This window comes from Drosophila montana, unplaced genomic scaffold, assembly GCF_035044405.1.
Source record: "Drosophila montana isolate Dmon_TW-CO22-7 unplaced genomic scaffold, ASM3504440v1 contig_778_1, whole genome shotgun sequence".
NCBI lineage: Eukaryota > Metazoa > Arthropoda > Insecta > Diptera > Drosophilidae > Drosophila > Drosophila montana.
The window spans coordinates 234051-261863 of record NW_026999074.1 but is presented as its reverse complement, the minus strand read 5'-3'; the positions used below and the strand labels follow the sequence as shown (position 1 = coordinate 261863).

The 27813-nt window shown below is 37.4% G+C and overlaps 1 protein-coding gene across 2 annotated transcripts in view; it reads right to left on the bottom strand.

Annotated features, from left to right (window-relative positions):
* Positions 1-27813, bottom strand: part of CCAP-R (Crustacean cardioactive peptide receptor) — a 43212-nt gene that overhangs the window by 14226 nt on the left and 1173 nt on the right. For both annotated transcript variants that reach the window (XM_064698434.1, XM_064698435.1), the window contains exon 2: positions 9675-10121. In XM_064698434.1, coding sequence (XP_064554504.1) covers positions 9675-10067 — 393 coding nt within the window. In that variant the 5' untranslated portion in view covers positions 10068-10121. The remainder of the gene's footprint in view (positions 1-9674; positions 10122-27813) is intronic.

Here is a 27813-nt window from a genome sequence, read left to right as displayed (position 1 = left end):
TCTATGTGAGCTCTTATCGTCACGGCTTATTGTTGGGTCCGCTTAAAGCACAATGCGCAAATGTCGCCCTGTGTCATCATTTATTAGGACAACTTCCGCAATGATTACAAATAATGAAAATATCACAAAAGACAAATGTACACTTATTATTTGCGATACCGCCTTTGGCTCAATTGGTTTGTACTCTTTTTGTATGTGGATGCATTCAATTATTGTGAAATGTTAACATATAAGGAATAAAATGTTAAAACAAAAATTTTAACATACGTTATTAGATATTATTCATATGGCTTAATATATAAATTAAATGAAACATCTTCGTCTTATGTGGTTTATTAAAACAAGGAAAAATCGAAGAATGCAGAAATGGGAACTTTTGAATTGTGACTCAAACAACAAACTAAAATTATCAATCAATAAAAGATAAAATGGGAAATCAACTGCTATTTAAAAATAGCTTAAGGTGCCCGATAATACTAGAATGATTAAGCCTTTGCATCCAGTAAATACAATTTATATTGCTACACAGTTGCTACACACCAAGGTTTCTATTAGTGTAAAGCATAATACAAACGTTAAATGCACAATATCTTTAATTTCTAGCATTATGTAAGCGTATTTAAGTACTGTCCCTGATCCAATTTATTTCGTTCTTGTTATTCTTACAACAGTTCCCTTTTCTAAATACAAATATCAATAATCATACGATACGAGTACATATGTCAACACACAGGACATCAGAAACGCCTTCAGGCATAGCTTGCGCTTCATTGAACACTCCAAAATGATAACAATAACAACACGGAGCCGATGTCAAAACAATTGCGAATTCAATGCGTGTGGCAGCTACCATACTCTCCGTCAGTATTGGCCCTGCAGTGGCTCCCAGGCAAGCATGCAAAATACAAATCAATTAGGCGTTAAAAAGAAAATACGAATAGCGTGGGCCAGAAAACAAAAAGAAAACATCCCAATCTCAAGGCAAACGAACATCCTGACATGTACACACATATGCTTGTTTCTGAGTGTGCGTGTGTGTGCGTTCGCCCTTTTGTTTATTTGCCGCTCTGTAGCTTCTTGGAAGCCCATGACGACGCCTACTTAATGGTTATCAGTGAAACGCTATTAACGCCAAGTTGATTTATTGCAATTTAATTTTGTTTCAATTTGGCCATGTTCGATTATTTTATTCCACAAATTATGTGCAGACACGACTGGGGCGTGGTCGGCGCTTAGCTGCGTAGGCGTAGACAGACCCCTGATTATTTATAGCGCTGGGCCACATGATTTACTTCAAACTGAAAAGTTGCCCGGAAAGTTTCTTTGCGGATTGCACAACGTTTTTATTGCTAGACAATAAAAAGGCAATGGATTTTCGTATTTTGTATTTTTCTTTAATTTGTTTACTTGTTTGCCTTTTATGTGATTTTTTATAGGTTGCCTTTAACGCTACTTAGCGCTATTAAGCGCCAGCTTGCTTGCCAAATTGCTCAAACTGATTGAGCAACTGATTTCCATTTGCTTTCCTTTTAATCCTCAATCAAGTGCTCAACAAGCGTCTCTACCATTTTCTGACAGCTTGAAATTCCTTTGAGCTACAATTGAATTTTTCCAACTTATATAAACTACAAGTTTTGTGCGCGTTTGTATATAAAATATATATATATGTGTGTGCACATATAAAGTATAGGAACTTTTGACTCTCAATGTATAAAGTTAAACCTTTGTGTATGCTACACTTCTTGCCACGTTCTTAGCTCTGGCTGAAGAAACATAATACACTCTCGTAAAAGTATGCGTAGAGCTGTAACAACAATTCTAGTGGTTTGATATGACGCTTAAAATTTCTAGTATTTGGAGTGTGAAAGAGATATTGATTGGTTTTTAATGGGAATGCAAAAAAAATGTTTGCATATGCGATGGGTGTGCCATTTGAATACTGCACCTTTAAGAATTTGAATTTAAATTCAAAACTAGAATTTAAACTAGAATTTCAACGAAATATTATTCTGAATTTACATGATGCTTGAAGTGAAATAAATTGGCTGTGAATGTTTGAGATTAAGATATCAAGCATTCTCTTCTTTCAAGCATTCAGTATAACTCAACCCAATTCAATGGGAAATTTCTTTGGAAACATTCAAGCCAAGTCATATGCGTTCATAAATATCAGTAAATTTCCTAGTAAAACAAACGTCAAAGTGTCGTCAGCATTTATATGGAAAAAAGGCTTTTGGGCTATTAGTTTTTTCTAGTCTCATTAGTTCTTCTAGTATCCCAAACTCCAGCATTTCTTTTTTCGATGTGACCAGGGCTTAAAACCATTTTACCCACAAATGCCTTAAATTTACAGTATGTATTCAAGGTTGTAGGAATGGAATTAAATTTTTCCGTCATCAAAAATGGTTGGAAAGGTGATCAAAGTAATTTTAAAAGAAACAAACGTCCGGTATTATTCGCACCAAGAATATTTAATTTTGTATATGCTCTCCCAAGCCAAACGCCTTCGAAATGTACTTTAGTTTTTTGATAACTCGCTGCACTGCGAAGGGAGTTAAATTACCGTATTTTTAAATATAGCCCTACCATGCAATTGTCATAAATTAAAGTACGTTCTTACAGGCTACGATTATAGGCGTGCTGTCTAATGATATCTAGAGTAAATTTATTGCTCTTTAAGTGAACACCACTAAAATAGCCTGTAAATATAATTAATCTAGTTATTTTAATTTACAGCTGCCCCAAAATTTATTTGGTCCGCCCGAAGTATTTATTATGTTTCTAGCCGTGTCACAGCTTGTTACACACAATGAATTGGAGCTTTAATCAAACCTCGGGGGTTGTTGGCAAAGTTTGCGACCCCTTTTAATTGAGCACATTAGCCATAAGAAAACATAGGGTTCAAAGTTCAAGCGTGACAAATAAACCAACAATTAACTTTAATAGCCATTTTCCCCCAATCCAAGCAGTCAAGACTAAAGCCATGAGAATATATTTGTGAAATTAACACTTTCGCTCATTCTTGAAGTTATTGTTGTTGTTTGTCTGTCGTAAAGTTTGACAATATATCGTTTAGGTGTGAAGGGGACATAGCAGGCTGATAGATGCCAAGCTCAAGGGGCAAATTATTGCAATTAGCCAAAGAACTGGTTTATTGATTTTCTTATCCAAATGACACTTGCAATTTGAAGAATGAGAATGCCATGAAAAAGTGTCAAATAGAAATGATAGAGGCAGGCGTCTTGCGACTTAGAACATTGAACCAAAGGAAACATGGCGTATGAGCATTGAACTAGAGAATGTCGGCCTTGATGCACAGTTAATGAGCTGCCAGAAGTCAGCGAAGCTGAAAAGTCTATAAACATTGATGTCCCATCAAAAGGCAACATTAAAGCACACCTCAGGCAAGAGACGTAACTGACACGGAAGTGCAGTGACATAGAGAAAGTAAATAATAATAATATTTCAAAAGGTCCCGGCCGACAATAACAATCATAGCGGAATAATCGAGAGCACGCACTGCGGCAGCTCAATTGACGAGCTGAGCTGGACACGACTAGATCTTGATGGCAACAAATCCTAAGCCTTATAAATCGCCCTCCCACACACACGGAGAGCTCGGCGCAGGCGACGTGCCAGATAAAACTCTTGTCAAAATGTATTTTATGGCGGACTAAACCCTGCGGCCTGTGACGTTGCGACGTTTCGAAGACGTTGGGACGTTGCACGTTGTGGGGCATTCTTAATAAAATTGCTGCTGCGTCCATTTCTTAACATGGCTAAGAGAAAATAATGTTGTTAGCTCATCTTTCCGCTCACCAGTTCATCCCATGGGCCACATTCTCACTTCTCAGCGCTAAGCCTGGGCCACTCGAGAACTCGTCCTTGTGGCAATTTTGTTTTGTCAACAATGGCGTTGGCCTGAATGCAATTAAGTCCAACTATGCACGTCTGTTGCTCTTACTTGGAATATGCTTTAATTTGTGTTAAAGCACTGCAAGTGTAATTATTGCCACGCCCTTGCCCAACTCGCTAACATATGCTTATTTACTGGTCCCAGTGCCGGACAAATACTTCAAGCCCAGCACAATAAACAACTCGAATGGCAGCCAACTCTCTCTTCTCTCGTCTCTCGTCTAGGACGCCTGCCTGTCTGCTGTCCTTGCGCAAAATGTAAGCTCGCATGCCGCTTAGCGTTGTAATCGCAATTACCGCTGCCCACTGCCACCACATTGCCGACTTGTGGCAAATTAAATTGTTAAAAGGGGAGTCAACATCCCCGCAACAAGCCGACAACTCGCAGCCCTCGGTTAATGATGCCGCTTTGTGACCGCTAAGCGTTTAACCTTCAGACGCAGCGACGTCGTCGAGACACGTGATAAATGTTGAAGATGCATATATACATCGAGTAGGTACATGTACACAAACATATTTAATTCTTATACATATATATTTTACACTTGCTTTTGCTGTTCTGCTTTTCACACATGCTTAATTTTGCTTGGCAAATATGCTTAAGACAATTTTTGATGCTAGATTAACAGAGCTCTGAGAGCAGCCCACACTAGGGAATATCAAAGCAAAAGGTCTATATAGGATCAGATATTTAAGACATAAACTAAATACAAATATTGATGTATTGGCAATGGTTTTCAAAACTTTCACTACAAAAATGCCAAAAATCCAAAAATTCGATCTCTCATAAAAGTCATCTAAGTTAAATAAACCAATTCAAAGTTTTAAACTTGGAAAAAACTTTGACAAAAATAAATTTTAAATAAAAAGTGTTTTCATTTATATAAAGTCATAGAAGTGTAAAAACTAATTTACTTAACAAGAGCTTTGTAGATGCCCATTTTCAAGCTAGCTTCAATTTCCTATGAACAGCTCAAAGACGACGTCACAATGCCCGCTATTGGAATATTATCAGGTAAACACGTGCTGAATTTTTAGATATTCCTTACGCGATGCCCGACAAAGGCTCAATTAATGTTGGCTTTTGATGGTCACATTGGCCAAAGGCCGCTATTGTTGTAGCTATTATGTGTTTGTATATTATAAGTACATATAGCACAACATGACGTCGTAGATGGCTAGGCTAAAAATAAATGTGGAATATGAAAAACAAGTGCTTCGAGTCCTTGAGACGCCAGGCAACGCAGAAGGCTCAGCAGGCCCATGGAACATTGAGTAACGACTGGCAGGGTCATTAGCGCGACTCGCACGTGTGATTATCTGGCCAAAACTCTTGGCCAGCGGCAACTTTTGTCTGCTGATTTAATAGATAGGAGCCGCCCGAAGCAAAGGCCCATTTGGCAAAATTAAATTTTAAAGCCAAGTTCGACAACATCCTCATTCCAGTATCTAATAAGCAAGTGTGTGTGTTCACAGTGGGCACGAGACGGGCTCGCACACATGCCAAGCAAATAGCCTGGACATGTACTGGCCAAGTGCTCAGCTCTCAAACAATACGAGTAGCTGCGTGTGCGGCTGCATAATATGCTTCGATTTTGCCTGCAAACACATATAAAATTGCGCAATGTTTTCTTTTTGCTCCCGGCTAATCGGGTGTGTGTGCGTGTGTGTGTGTGTGTTTGTGATGGAAACTTAGGAAGCGAGTGGAAAAATCCAGAAGCTAGCAGGGAAAAGCTTCATGCACATCCAATGAAATTGTTGCCCACACCAGCATCCAGAATAATAGCCAAGCATGGTTAAAGCTCCTGGGTTGCTTTTGGATACAAACAGATACTTTTATATGGACAGCATTGCAGTCCATTCAAGCTGGCCATGGTCAGTAGTTGCTCGCAGATTTGGCTTGAGCTGCCACATTTGACTTTGTCTAACCTTTTGGGCGCCGTGTGGAGAGTGTGATGCAGTTGTAATTGGCATATCTGTGTCAGAGCCATCAACAGCTCAATGTGCCAAGATTAGCCCCCAGGGTATGGCCTTGCCAATGTGTGTATGCTTGCGTGTTAGAATGGACTTGTTGACGAGCTTTAATGGAATCTATATACTATGATTATACTCAGATTATTGGGTTGATTTAATCAACATTTAATTTACTTTGGATCATTTATGACAAACATACAAAACATAACATAACTGTTTGTCCTGACTGACTGACTGACTGACTGACTGATTGGTGATCAACGCACAGCCCAAACCGTAAGAGCTAGGAAGCTGAAATTTTCACTGTAGTTACCTTATGTAATGTAGGTGCACGTTAAGACGGGGTTTCGGGAAATTCCACCCGCAAGTGTGGAAAAATCGCGAAAAACGTTTGTATGTAACTTTTTTGCTTACCATCCGATCGGCCTCAAATTTATTTTCAAAGGTCTTTGTCAAAAATTTGGTGGGTGACGTTTCGCCCTCAAATTTATTTCCAAGTATCTATATGAAAATTCATTTGAGACGTGTTTTTCACTTTTCGCAGAATTTAAACTTCTTCGGGGGGAATGCGATTCAAAGATTTTTGGGCGAAGTTTTAAGTTGTGTTCGATTTGCTTCAAACTTATTTTCAAAGCTCTACATAAGAACTTAATAAATACGTATTTCAGCGATTTGGGAAATTCCACCCGCAAGAGTGGTAAATTGGCGGAAAACGGTTGTATGAAAGTTTTTTGTTAACGATCCGATCGGCCTCAAACTTATTTTCAAAGATCTTTGTTCAAATTAATTTGAGGGGTGTTTCACACTTTTCGAAAAATCCGTTCCCTCTTGGTGGAAATGGAGGTGAAAGATTTGGTGGGTGACGTTTCGCGCTCAAATTCGTTTCCAAAGATCTATAAAAAAAATCATTTGAGACGTGTTTCACACTTTTCGCAGAATCCAAACTTTTTCGGGTGGAATGCGACTCAAAGATTTTTTTGCGAAGTTTTAAGTTGTGTCTGATTTGCTTTAAGCTTATTTTCAAAGCTCTCCATAAAAACTTAATGAATACGTATTTCATCGAATTGGGAAATTCCACCCGCAACAGTGGTAAATTGGAGGAAAGCGGTTGTATGAAAGTTTTTTGTTTACCATCCGATCGGCCCCAAACTCATTTCCAAAGATCTATGTTCAAATTCATTTGAGGGGTGTTTCACACTTTTTGAAAAATCCATCCCTCCTCGATGCAAATGTGGGCCGAAGATTTGGTGGATAACGTTTTGTGTTCAAATTTATTTCCAAAGATCTATAAGAAAAATCATTTGAGACGTGTTTCACATTTTTCGCAAAATCTAAACTCCTTCGGTGGAAAATGCATATCAAAGTTTTTTTTTGGTGAATTTTAAGTTTGTTTGATTCCCGTCCGATCAGTTTCAAAATCATTTTCAAAGCTTTTTGAAAACATTGATTTTATAACATACGTGCCACGGGCAAGGCCGGGTTATACCTGCTAGTATTAGAATATAATAGAATAGATTAGAATAGAATAGAATTTAATATAATAGGATACAAAAAAAATTAGAGAATAATAGAACCCATATTTTATGTTCTTATAGTATGTAGGCATATTAAGCAACACATCTCTAATGTTGCCACGTATCTCTATTTAGTTTAGTCAGTCAGTAACTGTATTGGGGATCGGTGCAACTATGTATATGGGTGCATGGGTCAAGCAGGAGGCACACTTAAGCCTTTTAAATTACAAATAAGTGTAACTCTTAAGCTGAACCGGGCCAAGTAATACTACCCGTTCACTAAACCCTTTTTGACAACAATTTTCTTATCCTTTTGTTCTGCAGCTCAGAATTGCCAAGCAGCTAATTTGCTGTCGCTTGGATGTCTACGAATATAATATTATTATGAGCATTCATTTTTTTTGTGTTTGTTTTTTGTTTAGTCTGGATCAATGATGAAGGACATACTTATTTTCAGATTGTTATTTTTAGCTTCTGTTTTTTATTCTACTGAGTAGAAATCAAAGAAAATTCTTCGTCAAATTTAAGCAAATATATATCAAATATTAGGAATCATAGCCAAATAACCTTGTGTGCTTGTGCTGCCTAAACCAATAAAAGGCTATAAGTAAATATGGCCTAAAAATCAGTTTTAGAGTCAGATGTACGCAATATGTCATAAATATGAAAAATCTATTGCAAAAAGCCAACTTGAAGTTCGTTCGATGCGCGTTGAATTGAGAAGAAGATAAATTATATGCTTACCCTTGCGGTCCTTTTTCAAGAATACTCTTATTGGTGGCCCATAAAAACTATCACTCAAATCAATAAGCTGTTGGCATTTGTAGTCTGGGCCTTCTTTGATTTTTTTTATAACTCTGTCATTGTTGGCCAGACGGCCACGGGGCATTGGAGAGGGTCTAACTTTACTCTTTGTTGGCCATATGTTGTCAGTGGGTCTGTGTGTGAATTTGACTGCTTTCTTTGCGTGGTGCTCATTTAAATAGATCCAAATTTATGGCAAACAGCGAAACACACACACGCAGAAGCACTTTGAGCGATTGGCGCGCCTTAGCTTGGCTTACAGCGGCATCTGCGCGACTGTACAGTGCCGGGTCAACGGGAGGGGCTGCCTTGGGTTTAAGGTTATTTCCGTTTTAACAATGGCTGTTCGTTGGCGTGATTTATACGATGGAGCGTGTAGAGATTTCATTACACTTTGGATGCGTGCCACACTTGGAGAGGCTGGCTCCATTTTTATGGCCGCCTTGATCAAAAAAACGGAAGTTTAGTTTAATCGAAGTTGTTGTCACGACTTGCGACCGCTGATTGATTGCCCAATTGATAAGCCAGGCGCCTGGCATGCAAATTAACTTAGAGTACGTCGCACAACTTTCTACCCCAATTTCGATTCTAATTTGCAGCTGCGAAACAAATGACATTTGCCAAACATTTGCCTTATTATTGTTCGTTGTCATTTTGGGCCAAAGTGAGAATCATGTCGTTCATTTTCAGCTTGCGCAAAATTCAAATTTCCACCAAAAAACATGGCAACAGCTGGCGACTGTGACCCCAGCGTCAGGAATTTTGTCTGCCATTGTCGTCTTCTGTTTGATTCTGCGGCAAGCGAATAAAAAAAGTAAACTTTGCAGTTTCTAACGCAAGTCGTTCACATGCATTGTGTACGCGAGGGTCGTATGGAAAGTAAGCTTCACTTAAAACACAATTTTAGAGAAAAGCTATCAAAATCTCAAACAATTTTAAAAGCCCCTAAAACCAACAAAAAAATTTGTAAAGAAATTTTCTACGAAACATTTTTGAAAATACATTTCTGTTATTAGAGGCATTAAATACAAGAATTGTCAAGTATTTTCTATATGTATTTATCTTTCCAATGTACAATAGGAAATGTAAAAGTTTATATAGACAATTTATTATATTTCAACAAAATATATTTTGAGATGCACTCTTTTCGTGTCAAAATTAAATTAATAAAAAATATTTTTAAATACTTCGAATACTTATATAAATACTAAAAAGAATGCAGTTTCAAAAAGTTTAGCAACTTAACTTAACCTCACTCAGACAACTGTTGCGATCTACCCGCGAAATGTTATTTTATAAAATCAATTGAACTCAATGAAAAAGTTTATATAAAATGAATTTGAGCAGCTGTATTGCAACTTGGCTTCGATTTCAATGCATAAATTAGTTGAATACGCTCCGCGCAGATATGCTGCCTGCGAAGACAATGACAAGCAGGAGTTTTCTTTTTAATCTTTGGGTACCCACCTCATAAAAGTAGAAAGAATTCAAGTTGTCCAATTCACCCGCATATGGCAACGTTGAGTTGTCGCCTGATGCCGCAGCCGCTGCCGCTGCCGCCGCCTGGAAATCGCTGCCTGGCGTTGTTGTTGTTTCTGTTGTTGGTGTTGCTGTTGTTGTTGCTGCTGCTGTCGTCTGGGCTGCACTGGCGGTCGTTGGCGTCGGCGCCAGCATCACGTGTGAGATCGCAGGTGTAAAATATGTCAGATTTACTGCAGCCTCCGCTGGCTCTGTGCCGGCTACTGTGCCAGTCAACGTCAACTGGCTGCCATTGGACGCCTGGGGTGGTGGCAGCATGCCCGACGACACGGAGGCCAGCGTGTAATAGAGCGAGCTATCGAAAAGCCTCAGATGCAACATGCCGCCCGTGTTTGTGTCTTACCTTAGGTGTGAGCCATATCAAACAGATTGTAGCTGCAATGAAAATTGAAAATACATTTATATAATCACATTGCACATAAAACATGTTAAATTCAATGACAATTGCTCTGCCATAAGACCTGTTAAGCTCTGGTATTTAAAAGCATTCATAAGCCCACAGCTGCATATTAAATGCTTTAAGCACTTGCTGGCATAATGCCAAGCACTTGCCCCACGGCAGACAAGGCGCTTGTCTGGGGACTGGGATTGGTTTATTGTTTGGATTTGGGTTTTCGCACCAGCCGCTGCATGTCATATGTGTGTGTGTGTGTGTGTGTGTGCAAGCGTGTATACGAATTTTGTATATTTGGCTGTTTAGCTGGATTAATTTCAGCTCAGGTCGTGTACTGAAGCTTGTTATAAATGTGGCGCCGTATGCGACTTTTGTAGGTGCCAAACTTTGGCGCTAAAGAATGATAAGGGTAAGGATTTAAAAAAAAAAGTCCCTCCCTAATTCATTTAAAACTGGGGAGAGCGCAAAAATTTGGAAGGCAAACTTTTTAATGTATGAAATATATTTTTTGTCATTTCAATTTGACTTATTTTTTTCTATTATAACGTCAGAAATAAATGAACAAAAATATTATTAATAGTCAAAGATAAATAAATATTAACCATAAATATATGCATGCGTCCCTTAAGTTCTTGCAAACTTTATGTAATTTAGTAAAATTTGTTTTATGATAATTATTTGGCACAGTAATGTGATAACTATACTGATTGTTAATATATCCTCTGAATTTTATTTAATAAATATAACATTGTGAATTAATCTAATGTTTTGAGAGTGTACCGCACGGCTGGACCTACTCTACTTATAATGCTGAATGCGTATAGTATTTTGTCATTATATTGTAATGAAACTAAAAGTAAAGAATAAAATTAACTGTTAGATTAATTTTCTTTTATTTTTTTTATCTCGTATTTTATTTGTAATCTGTCAATCTGACAATAAACAAATTGTTTAGCAAGTAAAGGTATAAAGACAGGATTGTTTTAGCTCCAATGAGTTCAAACAATATACATACATACATATATAACATTAGTTTGTTAACCATAATTATGTGTTGAAGATCTTGTACGTGTAATCTTTTTTATCGTCGTATGTCCATACTACTGTCTAAAAGATCCAGAACCAAGTTATTTTTATGATTGTGTAATCTATTTATATATATACCTCAAAGCACATCTACTTATTCCACTTCTAAAAGATAAAAATATAACTAAATAAATTACCACTACTCGTTATCGTTACTTATCGAAATCAGTGTTGCACACAGTGTTGTATAATGCATGCTTATTTCAATTTGAGTATTGTATTCACCCAGTCATAAAGCTGCTGTTGTATTTAATGCTACTAGTTCAATTATTTAGAAACGTATTAACACAAAATATTAATAGTTGTATAACAAAGTTAACTTGAAAACGAGAGGTATTATAGCCGCATTAGCGACACTTTTCTTACATACCATAAGAACGCATAAATACTGTTGGTGTGATCTTGAACTGTGCCTGCTCAATGAGTTAAACTATCACGTATCCAGAGAGATTATCAGCATGCTACTAATTGAATTTAACATATGCAAGTCTTGGCCCCAGCGGACATGCAACTGATTGTTAGATTGTTCATAGCTGGTAACAATAACTTTAACAATTAGATTGTTGCCAACAATGGCAATGTCCTGGCAGCACGCACGTCTGTGCAGGCCAACAAAAGGACCTCTGAACTTTTAGTGAGGCCTTAAAACTAATGTGCATGCGTATGTGACTCAGCGTCTGTCTGGCTGTCTGTCTCCCTCTGGCTCGTGTCTGTGTTCTTAACGGGCTGGTGTGACCTTTGACAGCGACTTAAAATTAAAATCGCTACGAGATGTTAACTTATTGGCCACAGGCTGTCGAAACGTGCATGAATTTGCCAAATAAATTATATTAAAAACGCAAACAAAGTTTGTGGCCAGGTAAGCGGTCCACTAATGCGGGCACGCAACTATTTTGGCAATGATTTATTAGCACACGTATAGCTCAAGTGTTTGTGCTTGTGTGGGCGTCTGGCTTGCCTGCTTTCATTTGGACACATTCAATTTAGTCGAGTGGATGCCGCCTAGAGGCGTTTAAGGCGTGGCCACATGTCGCCACTTTCGATGCTTATAAATGTATCATTTTTTATTGCATTTTACATGCGCATAACATCATTTGGCCCATGGCCAACAAATGCATTGCAGCGTCTGTTTTATGTTTCATACATGTCAACCAACTCGTTTTTTGCTCCGCAAACCCGCTCCCCGTAACGTGGCGCCTTTGTGGGTGCTGACAATACAGCTGGCGGGTAGTGCATTGCATAAAATAATTACTAGAAATGTGCTACTGAAATGTCACTTAAGTGCTAACGCTTTGAAGTGCAGCTCTTTATATATGATATATTTGGGTTTATTTATGAAAAATGCGACATTGCGCAGTTTTTTCTGCCTGAAAGAGAAAATATTTTATTATTGCAAGTTTAACTTTATGCTTTTGTATACTTAAGCGGCTTCGAGCGGAGAATGTTTTATTTTCTTTTCATTTTTCGAAAACTGTTTGTGCAATTGCCCTTGTGCATTTTCAGTTATTTGGAAGTACATTCTATTTCTCGTTCTTTGACGAGTTATATCAACTAAAAATAGAATGTGGCAACTTAAACTAAAAAAATCACACAATTAGGTAAATATACAAATTCTTGTTTGCTTAGTTTTAAATTTTTATATTTCTAATTAAAATAGTAAAAACCACGCAAGGGTAAATATTTTTTAATTGGGCAAGCAGGCACAATCCAAGAATGTTAAAGGGTTATTTTAATACCACAGTTTGGATTTTTGTTTATTTTGTTTTTACAATGCGTATTTATTTAATTTATTAAATAAAATATGCCTTTTTATTTTTATCTTACTGCTTGCGTTATTTTGGAACTTTATTTTTAATTTTAAAAATAATTTAAGAAGAATATAAGAGTATAATAAAAGTAAAGATATAAAAATAATCATACTAAAACTCACTACCTAGGTCTAAAATACCGTAACCTTTTTATTGATTTGATCCTAAATACAAATATGATGCCATATGCTTACTGAAATAAATGCTCTGATGCAAAGATCCAATCAGATACTGAATGGCAGACTGCCTAGATTTATAGATGCCTCGTTTCTCTTGGGTTATTTCCATTTTTATAAAAAACTTTATATCTTTTTTTTAGTATTTGGAAGTAAATTTTTTTGTTTCTTTTTTCAAAATTGCCTATGCAAATCCGCAGACTATATATTTCTTTATAAGTAGTTGCTATATGCATATGTAAATCTGGGAAATCCCTTCAAAGACATAATCGTCTCAACCCATTTGGACTTTGCATAATCAGTTTGGCATTTAAGTTTAAGGCTATTGTTGCTGCTGCTGTTTGTGTTAATGCGCCTTTAATTTGCATGCAAAATATATGAAATATCAGTCAAAGCTGCTATTCATGGCCTCGACACGAGTTGGTGCCAAGCCGCCATTGAGCATTTGATTTTTTTGTTGTTTTGCTATGCGCTTTGGCTCAATTTGATTGGCATATTTTGACTAAGCTGTCAGCCAAAATGCAGACAGCTTCAGACTATAAGATGCCAAATTTTTGTGCTGTGACACTTTTTTTTTTGCTTAGTTTATATTTCCTGGCACAGACTTTGGCTTATTTCTTGTCGAGTGTTGTTGCCACAACTGGCGCTAGCAGCATTTTCTTTGATGGGATAAATCAGTGCAAAAAGCGCTTAAATACATCCAGGAGCCTTTTTTCCAGCTGTTTTGTTGCCTTTAGCAAATGAACAGCTTTAAAAAGAAAAAAAAAATAGACAAGGGGAGACAAATGGTTGAGTGTGTCAACAATGCAGGCGTTTGCCACACAGATCCGACAATTTGGCAATCTGACTATCTCACAGTTTTAAGAGCAGACAATTTCGCCTTTGTTGGTTGCGACAACTTTGGCTGAAAGTTTGTGCAACGTTGCGATGCGTCATAAAATCCGAGTGCAGCATCTGCTGCTGCCACTTACACATGACTTTACTGCCACTTGCAGCATATTTATGTTTTGTTTTGTTTTCGCTGTTGATTGTGACCGCTATTACATATAAGCCATTACGTTGTCTGCTGCAGCGCTTGGCTTTAACGCACCCAGTCACAATTGTCGAGCAGTCGCAGGACACGGCGTGGCGTCGCCAGGCTGCCACGAAATGAAAAATTGATTTTACTGCAAAAATACTAGCAGCGGCAGAAACTTTATTGGGTCAGCTTTTATTTGTCCACGTTGTATCTGTTGTTGTATTGTTTCCCTATTTGTTTTAACTTATGCGCTGTTTTGTGCTGTTTGCGTTATGTTTATGGTTGGGGCCATTGCAAGATCTCCTTTTTGCCCCCTTAGACTTTTGCGTCATATGTGCAATTGCAGTTCATGGCAATCAGCACAGTAACGACACAAATTTAGTATTTCATTTCAATTTTATGGAGCGTGACGTGTGCTTGCCACATAAAGGATAATTGGCAGTCGAGTAAGCCATGGAGACTTGCAAGTGATTCCACAAAAATGAACATATTAACTGCAACAGTTCTTTGTTTTTCTCTCATATTTGAACTAGCTGACAGTCAAACAAAAGAAAAAACCGTATCTGCGGATAAGATGACATTTCTAACTTGACTTTGTTTTTTTCATCAGACGTGCAGAGCTCTTCAAAACTTTATGCTTGCATTCAATCTGGTAGACAAAAATGTTTAGTCACTTAAAAGCTTTTAAGGCCAAATCAGGCAACAGATTTAAGTAAGGATACAAATGGATATCAACTGTTGGATAATGGTAGAACATTTATAATAGTAAGAAACAAATCATAATTGCTTTAAAAATATAACTTCGCTTACGTTGCCTTTTAATGCCTCAAATAGATTTTAATGGTTTAAGAAAATTCAATGCAATCACAACATCATATTTCATAAAACTACATAACAACTCTCCTGGGAATCCAAATCGGATGAAATGCTTGAGCCACACTTGATGGCACCATAGGTTGTGGAAAGGAGACTTTGTTAAACAATAGTCTTTTTATCACCTTACCAATAAAATCGAAAATGGTTTTCAAATTCGACAATTTTCCGAGATGCTGCTTTCATTTATTCCAAACAGCTCAAATTGAGTCTAATCAATCGTCTTATTTTATAGCTGATTTTCAATTACTTAATATCAAAATAGTCTCATGGAAAATGCCAGACAAAATTAGTCTGGCCTACAGCCTGTTAATGGGTCTGTCGCGCATCTTAAGTAGCCACTAATTTTAAATCTAAATGACAGACAGAAATAGTCGCACGTAATTCGAAACAAAGCCTTTTGTAAAATTTTGGTATGTATTTACTTAAATGCCTTGCCTATGGCCAAAGGCAGCCCATTTTGCTGTCTCGATGGTAACAGCAAATGAAATGTATTTATACGCTGTAAGCCAACACACAAAAGGGTATATTGAAACTGAGAAGTAAAGGAGCTAACAACAAAATTTTTAGCTTACTTGGATTAATTTTGTATAGCACACTTGAAGTCGTTTGAGTTTATACTATTGTTAACTGGCTCCAAATAGTTTAAGTATCTGCCTGTCGAACAATTTTTCCTATTCTCAGCTATTTACATACCAAGTAGGCGGCGCAACGAAATTTAAAACTTGCAGGTTTCCCGCTCCTTGGAAACTTTTGCAGCATCTTCGTCCTGGTCTGTGCTTCGTTTGGTGTCCCCAGTGACCAAAATGCCGACGCGTCTGTCGACGAGCGGCATTGAATGGCATTTTATTTTATTATTACACACAGTTGCTTGTGCATTTATATTCAAATTTGTAGCACCTGTAAAACAGTTTGAGAAACAATGAAGCCGCAGCAGACGCCGGCAAGGGTACGTCCTTGTCTGGCACCCACACCCACACACACACCTGGAATGCGTGTGTGTAGCTGTGGCTGTGACCATTTGCCAAAAGTTAGACAAATATACTTAAATATTATATGTAAGCCAAATAGCATCGAAACATATGCCACTCGAGATTAGGTTTACATTCGCAACCTGCGGTAAATTTAAAGTTTGCGCTCTTATCAATTGCCAGACATTATGATTATGACTGTGCCAGAAAAAGTTTGGCTTACTCGTGTCTGAGCTGGATCACATTTAGGCAGCTTGGTAACAGCAAAATACACGATTTTGCTCTATAAGCTGACAGCACTTTATTTAGCAACTTAACCAAAGACCAAAAGTAAGCGCAACAAAATAAAAGAAAAGAAAAATGCGTATACGACGTGTTGCCTAGACAGACGTGTGGGCGGCATTTAAATGGGCGCTGCTGCCCAATTCCACATGCTTAGCTGTATTTAAAGCTTGCTCGACAAAACCAAAACCAAAAACAAAATAACAGTAAGCAATTGATAAAGCCATGCGAGTGCCTAGCTGATTTATTATTAATTTTCGACCTATGCACACACACACACACGCCCCCACATAATACACTTGCCCTTTTTATATTTACGTGCTTATCGGCGTCTGTCTGTCAAAATGTCAACAGCTAATGCTATTTTTTACCAAAGCAACATGTGTGTGGCTCGAGGCCAAGTGGCACACAGTGCGTATGAGCGATATGTGTTGAAATTTGAATGACAAGCTCGTGTAAATTGATACTTAAATAATGCCTTGAGCTATGCACAGACATGCCTGCTTTATTTGCGCATTAAATGGACTTTACTTGAGCACTTTAAATGCCGGCAGAAGCGCCCGTCAAGCGGCCACCCACAGACCCAATGCCAATGGATGCGGACTAAAATAAGGATCAAAAAACAGTGCAAACTGGGAACCGGAAAACTGTTATGCATTGCTGGCACTCAAGTGCGTTGGTGTGGCACTTAAGCGCCTTTTATTGAATGTTTACATTAAAACGATTCGCACCTGAACGATGAAGCAAAAACAAAGGCATAAATTAAGCGAAATAATTAAATTCATGGGAATGAATGACTGAATTAATGTTGAACGTAACCGGATGCTGTCTGACCACGCCCAATTCCCCCAAGACTATTAAGTCAATTATAAATAAATTATGCTGCTTTCAGCAAATACTTGACTGTACGAGCCTGGCACAAAAGTAATCGGCCAGGGGCATTAATTAGCCAGGCGAAAAGTTATTAATATTATTTATGTATATTCATGGTGTGTACTGCACCTAATTGTTACTCTGTGCGAATGAGTTGTGTTATAATAAACTCTACTCCTCTGACAAGCGAGAGTTGAAGCCATCTTAGTGTTACCTATTCACCTATTTTTATTCCATTTCCCTAAAATTATTCAGCATTATAAAATATGCAATAATTCTATAATTTGTTTGATTAGCTGCTAAGCAGCGTTTGGTGTTCATGAAACTTATGCCGCGAGTTAAACCCCTGTTTAAAGATGCCAGAAGCCAACCCAACCTTAATTCAGGCAGATAGACAGACAGATGAATGAGTTGACAGATAGACAGTTGGGCAGACAGACGCAAATGGACTGTTAGACAGACAATACTAAATTTCCTCGCATATATAATTTATGCGGTGCACACAGTTTGCCCGCGACGCGTTTTCATCTTAAGTAGAATTTTGAACTTGACTTAATTAGACACAAATACAGCAAATAGCAAACGCCCCAACCGCAACTCAGTCGAGTTGAATTGGGAGCTGTGAACCAACGTAGATAAAATTCAGCGAAAAAAGCTAAAAGAAATAAAACATCATTTTAAATTATTATTCATTTAAAAAAAAAAACACAAGAATCTGATATATCTGTTTAAAAAGTTTCATTCTTAATATTAACAAAAAAAAATTATTATGATAAAATTTTAATCCTATATTGAGTTAGCTTCCCCAAAATATTGTCTTAAGATTTTCATTAAAAATAAACTCATCATTTTTATGTTATAATTCTTATATTAACAAATATTCATTTTATTTTCAAGATAACCTGCTTAAATTTGTTCGTTTTAGGGGCCTATTCGATTTCCAGTACAACATTAAAAACACTGCATTTGTTATTGTCTATTATATAAGCATTGTGCACTTTTGTCAATCGTATCAGTTAGATTAAATTTGATAAAATGATATAAAGTTCACCTACAAAATAGCTAAAAGAGCATCACTTGACGAACGTTCAGTTCATGCGTTTGTGGTTCTGCCAAGCCCAGACCAAGAACCTTACTCACCCCTGCGGCCGTGCCTAAAGGGCCGTCGCGCGTTAATTAATCAAAAAACTGTTGAGGCTGCTGCCAGTGGCTGGTGAAGCGGCTGCCGCTGCTGCTGCTGTTGATTTTCGCGGTGCTGGTGGAGGTTGAGTTGGTGCTGTTGCTGCTGCTCCTGCCTTTTGCTGTGGCTGGTCAACGAACCTGGCGACGTATTTGTCGCTGTATGCCAGAAATTAAGAGCAGAGCAGCCTAATCAAAGTGCATTGGATTGGCTTGATTCGAAATAAGCCAGGCATTCAATTAAATGCTGAATAATGTAGCACGTGTTGCGCCAGGAAGTGTCTCAGTCAGCGTACCCAGCACCGTTACCAACACCGACACTATCGCCGTCTGACCGCCACTCGCAGTCCACATGCAAATTTCAGAAAAGCAATTTTAGTAAACGCAAACAAAAGTTGCGATTGCAGGCCGGCAAGTCAAAGAATAGGAAAAAAAAAACTTCGAAATTGAAAACTCACGAAAGGAAATGAACGAAACGTGGGCGATGCCACAAAGCCAACAGAAGACCAAACAAACCAACTGGCAGACAGAGTCAACAGTCCAAGAAAGAGCCAGATATGTCTATAGAGGGACTACAAACAAGAGATAAATGGATCTCAACACCTACAGCAGCAGCCAAAAAAATCGACAATGGGTAAATCAAAAATATATATATATATATATATATATATTTGCCACACGATGCACGGCAGATCAATTGTGAGTTGGCTTCTTTTTTGGCAGGCCTGTAATTAGAGGAGGGCGTGCGAGGGCGGATCTGTGGTGCGGACAACGACCAAAATGTAAATTAGAGGGCGTCAACGCTTACACAAAGTAGCGTACATTAATACCCTATACTACAAATATTATGAATTATGTATATATGAAAATAAAAACGTATTAGATCCAAAGAAGAGCAGCGTACCGAAAAAGACGAAGAAGAGAGTTTGAGTTCGGCCCTTGTCCAGAATAGATTTTAGAGTTGTTTTTAAACAAGCAAATACATCCATTTACTGCAATTTACATCAATGTTTTGTAACCTTAAGCATTACAATTATTATTTATATAACTTTATCCCTTCATTATTCTACAAAAGACTCACCTAACTGCAACTAGTTAATATAGCATACTTTTCAGCTGTGTTACTTTTGCCTACATTGCCTTACACAAAGTAAAACGCAGGGTATTGTCTAGTCGTTACCTTTTTCGTGTGACTTAACATTGTTGTCAATCACAGTCTGTCAGTCATTCAGTGAGTTATTCAGGCAAACAGCGTGTTTTTAACTCAACCAAGTTCCAGACATGTCACAAATCATTCAGGTATAAAATAATTTGTCTCGTTTTTGCCAAGCAATCGAATCAATAAACGACGTGAATGCTGCAAATGCCATTCAACCATTATCGTTAGAAAAAAAAGTGATAAAAACAAAAACCAAAAATCTTGTCATTTAATGCGGCAGCACATTACACCTAATGCTAATGCCCCTTAATTGCACTGTCTTTTGCCTCCTGCGGTGCTCCTTTGAATTGTCTTTGACTCGTCTTCCACTCGTGCTGTTGCCTATGCCCCACACGTACGCGACGACAGGAGTTCAGAGGATTTTACTCCTTTCATATGGGCTTAGCGCATTTTCTCGCATCTGTTTGCATACCTTCACATGTGTCATTGTGGGTTTGTCGATGTATACGAGCATGAGCATGTGCGATGTGCTTGTCTAATCCTTGATTGCCCCACTTTATTCATAGACAAAATCAAAAAGATGTAAATAGAATTGAGTGTCGCACGTGCACTTAAGTCTTTGCGTACGCATTCAAGTATCTTTTGCAGGTACAATTCGTCTGGATGATAAATTTGTACTATCTATGACAACATAAAAGATTGTCAATAATCAATATTTCGTTTCTACAAACGGAAGTACATAGTCAGACAATTATAAAATCGCAAAGTTAATTTCAATTTAAACTGTGTTTGATACGTAGAGTATAACTGCAAGCACAAAAAGTGCAAGACAGAAAAAGAAAATTATTTTTCTTAGATTTTGTTGATGCATCTTGGAAGTCATATAAAATGCCATAGAAGAGCAAGGTACATTCAAAAGACATAGCCAAGCAATTTAATTTCCTGTCGAGTGCTACCAATTCATAACCGATCCGAACGTTTTCTCTGAATATTAATAAGCCAAGTCACAATATCCAGGAATTATGCAATCAAATTGTCCTTTAGATCATGTTAGACGACGCTCTGGGAATTGCCTGAATCTGAATCTGAAGAGTTACTTGAAAACTCACAAAGAGAACGACCTCCCGCAACAAACCCACCCACCAAGACCCAGGATGCACTGAACAAGGACGCATTGCTTAACATTTTTGCATTTAAATAAGTTGTGCAAAGAGTTCATTCATTCGTTTTAGTTTGTGTGCGAGAAGAACAGCTGATAAATCGGCAACATTGTATTCGAATCGGACTGTCAGTCAAGTGATACGAATGGTAAGGTGAGTTTATTGAGTAAACCAAAGACAACAGATGCTATCCGATCCGCAATCGAGTGGCAATCAGAAAAACAAAAGGCTTAACGGCAATACTTCTGACAATGTGCATTTTCTAATACTTCTTTCTAATATTTCTTAAGCTTCATGTTTTTCATACGGTTTCATAATAGTTGGCAAGCGATATGGGAAAGTAAATCAAATTGAGAAAAGTTAATAGGAAGACGCTTTATAAAAAAATCAAATGGTACTTTTGAGAATATTGAATATGTATAGAAAAGTAAATGTATATGAAGATTGGGTTTATTTTTAAAGCTTATATAGATAAGTTGTCACTAATCGATAAAAAAATTTTATTAAATAGGTATTATGAAAAAATATGAAGAAATCTACATATTGGTTACGAGCGCCTTGTCATTATTTATAATTATATTTATTTCAAACAAGTGCAATAATTTGTAGTTAATTCGACGAGCACAGTGAAAAGGTATTTAACATAAGCATTTTGCGAATGAAATGCATTTAATTTTAGCTGCAAGTAAAAATAAATTTTGAAATAAATTGTTCGCTTAATGCATTGCCGCTGAGGGAGCGGCCATCTACATAGCAGGTTTGACTGACTTGTTGACTGGTTGATTGCCTGAATGCCTGACTGCCACACTTGCAACGCGTGCAACATGTTAATGAGCTGTCGTTCCATTAGCGGTTGCCGTTTGGGGCTTTTCTTTTTGCACTGCAGCTGACGTCATTTATGCATATATCAGGAAAATTATCAAAACTGTGCTGCAGTCGCGATGCATTGTTCTTATTTTCGTCCGCATTGGAGCTCCATGGCAGCAATTTTGTCATCGGTTCGGTGGCTTGCGTTTTATTTTTGAAGAAGCAGCTGGCCAACCCATGTTTTGATAGCAATGTTGGTGTTTCTGCTGCCACTGTTTATTATTGACAACGCCAGCCTGGTAAGCAATGGAACCCAAACTCAGTTGACACGGGCAACACAGGCTACGCAGTCAACCAGCCAGCTAACATACATCACGCTTATCTGAACGGCCTGTCCCACACACGGCCCAATTAGGCAAAGCAAAAGTGTTTTAATCACAGCAGCGATAAAATTGTGAAATATGTTGTGGCTTATAGCAATGGCTATCTGTTAAACTGGCTGGAAAGCCAAGATTTATGAGACATTTAAACTTGAATTTGTGGCTTTGGTCATGCGGGCAGCAATACTTTGCTAAAGACTTTATAGCCTCAGCAAATGACTTTTATCCTACGGTAGCTGCGGGCTTCCAAGTAAAAAGGGGTATAACTATTTCCTGTTAAAAATTTGCTCAAGAAAAATTCTAGGAACAGAATCTTGCATTTGGCACTCTTCTATCCCTGTCCATAAGAGTTTTAAAAATGTAATTCACTCATAAACTATGTACTTGATGTAGGTTATATTTTAAGAAGTCTTTTAAAAAGGCTATCAACTATGACTATAACCTGACTGCTTGCCAAATTTGTAATGGGTAATACGTTAGGCACAGTTTTTGAAAATGTAAGCGAATTCCCATAAAAATGCTTGCTTCTTTTAATGTATTTATCTCACACATGCATAGCTCAGACTTGCGCTTAAGTAAGTGCTTACCATGTGAAATTACGAATACGCGACGTTGTGCAAAGCGAAAATAAACGAGTTAAATATGCAAACCAAGTGTTTTTTTCCCAGTGGGTGGGCACACACGACGTATGATTAACGTGTGCGCCAAGTGTGAGTGGCAACTGAACGTCTGTGGCTTTTCATGAAACTGTGATATTTTTAAATAATTTATATTACTTGTGCATTTCCCACACGGTCTGCGGACTGGGGTGGCATGGGGGTCTGGGATGCATTCAGCGTATTAAATGACATGATATTACCATTAACAATGGCGAAACAATAATAATAAAAAATTAAATTATTGAAATGTCAAGCGCCGGCCGATTTACGAACTTGCATAATTGCATGGCCAATAAAATTTAAATACTCATTGAGCTGTCAGTCGGCGATTATTGGCCTCAAATACAGTCGATAATTAAGCCGAACGCGTTAAAAGCGCATTAATTAAATGTAATGAGCAAAATTAAATAATTCGTACAAAAATATCTCTTGAAGACATGTTCTCGCCGTTAGTCTGAAAGTGCAAACCACAGCAAAGTAAAGACTTTCGTCTCAGGCGAACGCCCACTGGGACAACCGCCCATTAATGTTGCGGTGGCATCATTAAAAAAGTGCCGTACACAGCACAAAAAAAGGCCAAAAAAAAACCCCGAGCAGACAGTTAGACAGCCAGACAATTGGACGGCCAGACAGTCGGCACATTATTGGTAATCACAATATTTATGTGCGTTTAACGACACGACAGGCAAAATTGTTGAAACAAATCATTGACAGCTGCCGCAGAGCTGCTCCAACAGCAACATCCACACGCACATTTGCGGTGGTCTACAATGAAATGTTGTCTTCTCTTCGACTTGTGATTTTCTTACACTTTTTTTTATGCACTTCTATTGCCTTTCTTTAGTATTTTGTCAGTTTTTTACTGTTTAACGAGACTTTTCCCACTATAAATAAATTTTCCAAGCTTGAAAAGTAAAGCATAGGAATCCTTGTAAGGCTACTGCATAAGCCAAATTTAAGACTGTTAACAATTTTTATTTAAATTTACACGCGTTCGACACAGAATGCTGTTCCAACTAGACTCCAGCCTAATTCCAATTCTCGATGACACAGGAATGTTTTTTTGGTTTTCTGAAAAACACCATTGAGAGAATTTAATAAATCAAACCAATGAATGGAATGAACGAAGTGTGTTGATTTTCTGAGTATTATGAATAGTCTGTTTTACGCTTTTCATTTGATAACAACAAAATTTTATATAAAAAATCTCTTGTGAAATCTTTGTAACCAAAACCCCAAAAAAATTTTTCGAAGATATTGTTTTATGGAATTTATCAATGACGCGTTTTGTTTTAGCACTATTCAAGGATGATTAAGTCTTTAAGTTGGTCTTATTAATATAATTAAGAGCACGTTCATATAACTATGTGAATATCTTAGAGATCTGGAAGAATCCTAATATAAATAATTGTGCAAGATAATTTGATTACAATTTGTTTTAAGTTTCAATAATATATTAACTAAACGTACGAACAAAATAATACTTGCTTAAATGTATCTCAAATATCATCAATGTTTAGAACATATTTCAACTGCTTTGATATTAATTTAAAAACAATTTCTTTTTTGCTTTTCTTCTCATACCAATTTTTTGTTAGAATATTGAAATATAATCCTCCCATCTTTTGTTTCACACTTTTGCCAAATGGATGCTCCAGCACACTAACAACTATTTGACGTGTTGCATTTATTTTTTGCCTCTGCAAATTTGTATTTTCGTGCTTGCTGACACAGAGCAATTAGCATAGATTGAAAAGCTTCTATATGCATATACATTACAAAACCTTAATTGAAATTGTTTTAATTTTTTTTGGCCAGCTGCCTTGAATATTGTGGCGTTGCTGCCAAAGTGGCTGATAAAATTAATAAAACAAAATTGTCCGAATAAAATACAAAAGCAAAATTCGGTGTAAACGAAAAACTAATTTTTTAAATATTTAAAATTGAATTAAGTAAATAAAATAAAGTATTTTTTGATAGAGATATATAGGGCCAAGTTCGCTTAATTCATTCTTTTTTCAACGATTTAACTTGAATAAATAAATTGACTACACTTAATTTAAAAGAGCGCCTCGACGGCACTAAGGCAGCAAATAGATTGTACGAAAAATTCAATTAGGTGTCACAAATCACTGACAGATTCAAGTTGAGCGCATTTCTATGGTCTGTGATAAAATTTGGCGGAAGTTGCGAGCAATACGAGCTGATAGACAGACTGGCGGACAGAATTGGCCCGATTTAATAGTAGATGTTTGTATATACTGTATACATTCTTATGTGTGTGCGTGATGTGGGTTGCATAATAGACTATTTTCTGTTATTGTCAGTCAGCTGTGAAGTCAATGACATGTAAAATTTGTCAAGTAATTGCCTAACAGAAACAGAAAATGGCAAAAAAGTAAGAATACAAATCAGTTGAGGCTTTAAAACAGTTTTTATTGTGCTTCAATTTATTGAAAACGAATTTGTCGCACGAATAGCAAACCAAGTTCCGCCAAGAGAAGAATGGGTGGAAGGGTCTCGTAAGTAGCTGCTAAATCTGTTAGCGAAGGCTATGTCACAATAACATAATCAGCATGCCGAGCAAATATGCATGAAATATGCCAGGGCCAAGCATTGGAAATTGAAAATCACAAAAATGAAAAATGCCAAAGCAAATGGAAAATACTTAGATACAAATGCCATTTGCAATTTTACACATACGCATTTATATTTCTTTATGCGTATATTACTGTGTATATGCGTGTGGTTATGATTATAAGTATGGGTATGCTCATTCATACGTTATCCTGGCTGGTATTTCTGCTGCATTCATCTAAGCAACTGCCATAGCTGCTGAGAATTGACTCTGCTCAATGCTCACTGCTCGGCTTTAATTTTTCAACTTGAGTGGCTGCTTATCAAGCTTATGTTATGTCTTTTTATAGTGTGGCTTATTCCGGAAAATGGTAAATAAAAAGCAAACTAATCTGATTCCTTGAGGCATTCGGAAAATGTTAACCGAACGTTATATTTTTATGCCAAAGCTTATTGAACAGTTTTTCTTTTTTACGCATCTTTATAATCTGTTAAGATATGCTCCATTAGATTCCAAAAGTGACCCTAAGTAAATGCTGCATAGTGTAATTAAGGAGAAAACGTTTTTGGGAATGCCCGTTTTTCATGCTTGATGCCACATTTATGCGCATTTTACAGCTGCCGTAAATCAGTGCTCGGCCTATCAACATTACCACACACGACCACGCTTACACACTTTAACACACGCACACACAACAAGCTGCCGCTTTAGACCCTTGTGTTGCATAAAAAACCACATGATTAGCTTGGCCTGCGTGTGCGTGTGAGTATGTGAGTGCGTGTGTATGTGTGTGTATGTGTGTGTGTGTGTGTGTGTGTGTGTGTGTGTGTGTGTGTGTGTGTGTGTGTGTGTGTGTGTGTGTGTGAGTGTGTGTGTGTGTTGTTCTGCGTACAAGAGGCGCCTGTTAAAAATTGAAAGAACAACTTCGCATATGCTGCCGGGTTCGTATTGCATGTGGGTATCGCTGTCCAGCTAACAACTTCATAAATATGTCGAGCATGTGTATCGCATAACAACCCCGCCAATACTCAGAGCTCCTGGCTAGCTTTCAAGACCTCCAACTCTCAAAAACCTCTGGGCAGAGATTTGTGCGTGTCATCGCTCAAAGCGAACCATTTTTACGCTTCCGTTCAGCAACAAAACGGCATTAAACGCAGATCAATCACAATCTAGACAGCAAACTGACCCACATAGACACATGATATTGGGGGCAGTGACAGTGACAGGGGTAGGGCTTAAAGTTTTAGTCTATCCATAACTGACATTTGAACTTCGGCGCCCGCACTTGGATTTTTTGGGTTAAAAAGTTTTTCTATTTGCTGGCTTTTTCTGCATTTGGCTGGAAAGTGTGCAGTTTCCTTAATTTGTCTTTGCCTTGAGCTGGCTTTATGTGGAGCAAGAACTAGAAATTTATAGATCCCTCATCACTCTCATTGAACTTTTTGGATATTTAGCAGCATTGCCCTCATCCATTATTTTTAATTAATTGCCAACAAATTATAAAACTTCAGTCTATTTTTAGCTGAGAGTTTGTTACTGTTTCAAAGCCACAGTTTTACACAGTTCTGGTCACAGATTATAAACTATTTGCTTCTGTCTGACCAAATGAACTGAAAATATTGACCAAGTTGGGGAAACTTTATCATTTGCATGCTTTAAGTAAAGGACATTTGCCGGTTTTCTCTATTGAATATTTTAGTTTGAATATGTTTAAATCAAAGTAAGAAAATTGTATGTGCTTTAATTATTTAGCAAGCTCTTGTTATTTTATTTTATTTGATACATAAATATATATTCCTATAAAATGTTTTTCTCTCTTTACAGTAAAAAAAAAAATAAATGACTTCTACAAATAATATTAGTCCTTTGTTAAAATTTTCCTATCATGTTAAATAAATCATATAAAATTAATATTTACAAATATTTCTGAGGCCAGCACCATCCAGTGCAGTGTTCGATGTATCTCTATATATAAAACTGTTTGTCCTGACTGACTGACTCACTGCCTTATTGACTGACTAATTGGTGATCAATGCACAGCCCAAAACGTAAGAGCTAGGAAGCTGAAATTCACACTGTAGTTACCTTATGTGATGAAGGTGCACGTTAAGACGAGGTTTCGGGAAACTCCACCCGCATGTGTGGAAAAATCGCGAACTCAATTTCAAAGATCTTTGTTCAAATTCATTTGAGGGGTGTTTTGCACTTTTTGAATATCCATCCCTCCTTGGTGGAAATGGGGGTCAAAGATTTGGTGGGTGACGTTTCGCCCTCAAATTCATTTCCAACGATCCACATAAAAAATCATTTGAGACGTGTTTCACATTTTTCGCAGACTCAGAGCTTCCTCGATTGAAAAGGCATTTCAAAGATTTTTTTGGTGAAGTTTTAAGTTTTTTCCGATTTGCATGAAACTTATTTTCAAAGCTCTACATAAGAACTTATGTGTTTCAGAGATTTGGGAAATGCCACCCGCAACATTGGTAAATTGGCGGAAAATGGTTGTATGAAAGTTTTTTGCTTACCATCCAATCGGCTTCAAAATCATTTTCAAAGATGTTTGTGAGAATTTATTTGATACGCTCTTGGGTTGCAAATGCGGGCCAAAGGCTTAATTAATGAAAGTTTATTCTTCAACTTCAAGATTCTCACCGCAAGTCTTAC